This window comes from Phaethon lepturus, unplaced genomic scaffold (genome assembly GCF_000687285.1).
Source record: "Phaethon lepturus isolate BGI_N335 unplaced genomic scaffold, ASM68728v1 scaffold35892, whole genome shotgun sequence".
NCBI lineage: Eukaryota > Metazoa > Chordata > Aves > Phaethontiformes > Phaethontidae > Phaethon > Phaethon lepturus.
The window spans coordinates 240-5,060 of record NW_010523209.1 but is presented as its reverse complement, the minus strand read 5'-3'; the positions used below and the strand labels follow the sequence as shown (position 1 = coordinate 5,060).

Genomic DNA, 4,821 nt, shown 5'->3' with positions numbered 1-4,821 from the left:
CCCTACACTTCTAATACCTTTGTCTGTGTGATATAATCACCCACCCCCATGAAATGACAGAAGGGTGATAAAGGAAATGGAGATACTTAATGAAATCTTCATTATTGGCCTAGTTCTGCTTCCACTGAAGCCAGCGGGAGTCGTTATGAACTTCAGTAAGAGCAGGGGCCAGTATTTAAAAAAATGCAGGGAGCTTTATGCCAAGGGTTTCAAAACAACAACATTTACTCCGGAGAAATATTGCTGGTCTAGTGTCTAAATATATAAAATATGTATTATATTTTCGCCAAATGCATCTGACACAAACACAAGAGAACACAGTGACACTGTTTGCAAGTATCAAGGCCTCTTACATAGCTGACAAACCCTAGCACTGAAGTTCTTTGTAGATCCTGTGTAAGAATTCTGACTTTCCTTATTTTGCAGTAATTAGGAGTTTGAATTTTGAAATCCTGTGTTCTAAAAGCTGCAGTTCATCAGTGTTCTCTTCCTACCCTTAACATTTTTCTAAATGATAGTCAAAGATGTAGTGAATGAATGTCTGCAAAGCACTTACTTTGACAGAATGAGTAGCACTACAGGAAAGCGAAGCGTAACATTCCGTGGATAACATTTAATTTTTCAAATAGGTAATTATACTATTCTTCAGCTCTAACTCCAGATCTTCTTTCACAGGGAGAGACCCCTCTACCTAATGTGATGGAAACAGCCTTTTATTTTGAACAGGCTGGAATTGGCTTGAGCAAAGATGAATCCTATCTCATATTCCTTGCCCTTAAAAAACTAATTAGTGTTCAGCCAATCCAGACCTGTCGCTTCTGGGGCAAAATTTTGGGCCTGGAGATGAACTATATTATAGCTGAAGTACAGTACCATGAGGGGGAAGAGGAGGAGGAAACAGAAGAGGAAGAAGTTATTGAGGAAGGAGGGAAAGGGATGGGTGAAGTCGAAGATGAAGATGAGGAGAAAGAAAAACAAGATGAACCACCGAAGTCCACCTATAAGCCCCCACCTGTCATCCCAAAAGAACAAAATGGGACTGGGGCTAATAAATATGTCTACTTTGTCTGTAATGAGCCAGGCAAACCCTGGGTGAAGTTACCTCCAGTGACGCCAGCCCAGATTGTCTGTGCCAGGAAAATCAAGAAGTTCTTCACTGGTAGGCTGGATGCTCCTGTTGTGAGCTTTCCTCCTTTCCCTGGAAATGAGGCCAATTACCTGCGTGCACAGATAGCTCGTATCTCAGCAGGACCCCAAATCTCTCCCATTGGATTCTACCAGTTTGCAGAGGAAGAAGGAGATGAAGAGGAGGAGGGGGGAGGAGGAAGAGATACATACGAAGAAAACCCTGATTTTCAGCCTCTTTCTGTGGCTGAAATGGTGGATTCTCTCTCCGCGTGGGTACACCATGTACAGAGTATTCTTAAGCAGGTATGTTTGGGCATAGCTCACCTGGACCGCGGATACCTTTCACATTGTACTACTCGTAGGGTTTCAGAATGTAAATGAAACTCCTCACCTGCACATTTGAACTATTCACCAGAAATAGTATTGTACTGAAATATTTTTCTACCTAAAATATATTTAATATATAAATATGTTGCACATATTTACATAGAGCATATACTATTTAATATATATCTATATATTTAGAAGCCTTCTAGGTGTAACTACTTTTTTCAGTAGTGTGTTCTTGAGATCAAAACCTAACTTTAGATAACAGTATGGAATTAGGCCTTGATAGATTACAATAATCTCCAGTAATCTTCTATATGAGGTTTTCTCTTTTGAAGTCCTTACTTGACAAAAATGTTTTAGATTGTCTTTTCTTGTGTAGGATGCTAGAATGCAGATAGCTTATAACTATATGCTAAATGGAACTTAGTTGATATTCTTTTCTGGTTTATTTTTTGTTGCTTACTTTCTTCTGTGATACAAGCAAATAAAAAAGCTTTAAACCAAAATATTGTAAATAAAATTGTAGCATAAAATATTCACGATATCAGGCTAGTGCTAGAAAGAGGTATTACTAATTTGATGATCATTGCTGGATGACTTGCTGGCCTGTCTCCAAATTCAAGAATGCTCATGTAAAATAACAACAAATGGTAGGAAATAAGGTTTAAAATTATTACCAGAAAAACAATAGTTGAAAAAATAAAATCTATATGCATTAGAATCTTAAGAACATTTTGTTGTGTTTCTCTGACTGGCAGCTATACCAAGGCAAACTTTAAAAGGAAGGGGCAACGTCTGTAAGCGGTAGCCTCTTAGTTTGCAGTAACTGCTAATCTAGCAAGGATACAAACCAAACTGGGAAGGAACTAAAGACTACCAAAAAAAAAAAAGCTGATGAAAGAGGTATGAGGTTATTCTGAAATAGCAAGCAAGGATGAGGGAGGAATGAGGGATATAGGAAATGCTCTGCCAACAGGATACAATATTCTGCCAGCAGTACACCAATTATGAAATATATATTTTTCTTCCCCCCCTTGACTGTGTGTGCCTGTGCCTGAGCCAATTGTTTTAACTGGTTTGCATTCTTTCAGTCGTTACATGCATTTATTATTTTTCCACATCAATTATAGGGCCGCTGTATTTGGCTTAATCCTTTTAAAAAATCAGAGGAAGAAGAAGAAGAAGGTGAAGAGGAGGAGAAAGCAGAGGATCCAGATGAATTACAGCAAGAAATAGGACCTCCTCTTCTCACTCCACTCTCTGAAGATGAAGGTATTCTTCATGGAATATGAAGTTTTTGATAGAGAGCCACTAGGAATGTTGGCGTTTAGGTAGTAAATATCTGAAGTTATAGCACTCTGATGCTTCATGGAGCAATATAGTTTGTCCTGTAGGGTAAGCACATTCTTTTACAAAATTGATCAAAAGCAAAATGGTAAACAGTATTGACATTAGAACTGAAATAATTGGGTTTACCTGTTAACAATCTTGTTGAGAATAAAGGGAAAAAATACCTCAGACTTGTCAGGCTACTGCAAGTTCAAGACAACTCACTATGTGAAATATATTCAGCTATTTGTACATCATCTTTTTAGACAAAAAAAAACCTGTGTCTGCACAGGTAAATAAAGATATATGTATGTACACACATGCATAGATATACAAACAAGAATTTAGATCCTGTAGCGTATTACTGCAGCAAATCATGGGAATATGGGAACTTGAATATTAGATTACATCAATAGTAAATTATTTTCCTACTCTCCATTCTTTGATCAAGGTGAAATATAACTATATAATTTATCCAAAAGTGGTAAAAAGTCCTTGACAAAAGGAACAGCGGTGAGCACTACTGAATTTTGGGAGCATGATCTTTTCTGTATGTGGCTCTATCAGCACTTCTGTGCTACCTACTCATACATCCAAACCACCTGTTTAAATGCAGCACATACATTTACTGTTTCTGACTTCCGGCTCTTCAAATATGCGACTTACTACAACTGTTGCTTGAATTCTGTGAAAGTCTTGTAGCTTAGTCTTACATATTTTGTAGAGGCTCATAAGTCAATTTATTCATAGACTGTGTGTGTTTTGCTGCCTCCAGGAATTCAAAACATCCCTGCTTGGACAGCTCAGCCTTCTACAAACCTGATCCCACAATATGCTATTGCAATCCTCCAGTCTAACCGATGGCCTGGAGCATATGCCTTTGCATCTGGCAAGTGAGTAGCTAGTTGACATGGTTACAAACACAGACTGTGTATGCTAAACACAGATACCTGTCTAATGAAGTCGAAGGTGCTTTATTAATAATTCATTACTTCTAACTATTCCAGAGACTGTCGGACAAGGCCACTTAAATGTGCACAGCAACAGTAATTTAAGACTGAAAATGAATAATAGTTGGAAGGGCTAGTATAAAGTTAATGGGTATAAATGTCCGGTCAGTATTTGGCCACAGCCCTTGATTTAAAACCTATATTCAGCTACATTCTGTGATTCTAATGTTAATTTGCTTCCACCACACATGGTACAGTCATTACCTCTATGTGCTTTTTAGTGGGCACTGGGGTTAGTGTCTGAAATGGCACTATTGTTACCAACGTGAATTTGGAGTTGTATCACGATACAGTGCAGTGACAGAGTACAGCCTTCATCATTTTAGCATCTGGAGATTTTTAAGTGGAAGTTACATTATTAATCAACAGTTACAGCAGTTAAAAAGAGGTGCTGTCTTTTAAATACTTCTGTTAGAGGATATCTGCAGCACAGTGACTTTTTGCACAGCAGAGTAAGGAAGCCTGCCAATATCTCCGCTGATATTTTGTTGGGAGAAGAACGTGTGATCTTTCACTTTTCTTTCTCAGGAAATTTGACAACATCTACTTTGGGTGGGGTCACAAATACAGTCCAGAGACCCACACCCCTGCCCTGCCTCCGCCTGTGCAAACAGAATACCCCAGCGGGCCAGAAATCACTGAGACAAGAGACCCCACTCTGGAGGAGGAACTGGCTTTCAAGGCTGCGAGGGAAGAAGCCTTAGTTGCAGCTGAGGAAGAGGAAGAGGAGGATGATGTTGAAGATGATGAAGAGGAGGAGGATGATTAAAATACAGGGGAAAACATACTTTTAAAGTTTGAACATGAATGGTATTTTCATAAATTAGTCATGAATGATTTGATCTTAAAAGAAATGCAATTGGAGTGTGCCTTCTTTTTTGACCTCTGCAGGCTCTTCTTTACAGCTACCTTCCCCTCCCTCCCTGCCCTGCAAGCCCACCCACGCTGGCGTGAAACTGCATTGCTTTCACCAGACGACCACACAATAAAGCAGCCTTTTTCAGAAAAGCAGGCAAACAGTCTG

At 39.0% G+C, this 4,821-nt stretch overlaps 1 protein-coding gene across 1 annotated transcript in view; it reads left to right on the top strand.

Annotated features, from left to right (window-relative positions):
- The window catches only part of LOC104616896 (radial spoke head protein 6 homolog A-like), a 6,595-nt gene extending 2,029 nt beyond the window's left edge, over positions 1-4,566 (top strand). Inside the window, exons 3-6 of the mRNA XM_010282059.1 lie at positions 676-1,431; positions 2,589-2,730; positions 3,563-3,680; positions 4,326-4,566. Coding sequence (XP_010280361.1) covers positions 676-1,431; positions 2,589-2,730; positions 3,563-3,680; positions 4,326-4,566 — 1,257 coding nt within the window. The remainder of the gene's footprint in view (positions 1-675; positions 1,432-2,588; positions 2,731-3,562; positions 3,681-4,325) is intronic.
- Positions 4,567-4,821: the final 255 nt, after the last annotated feature.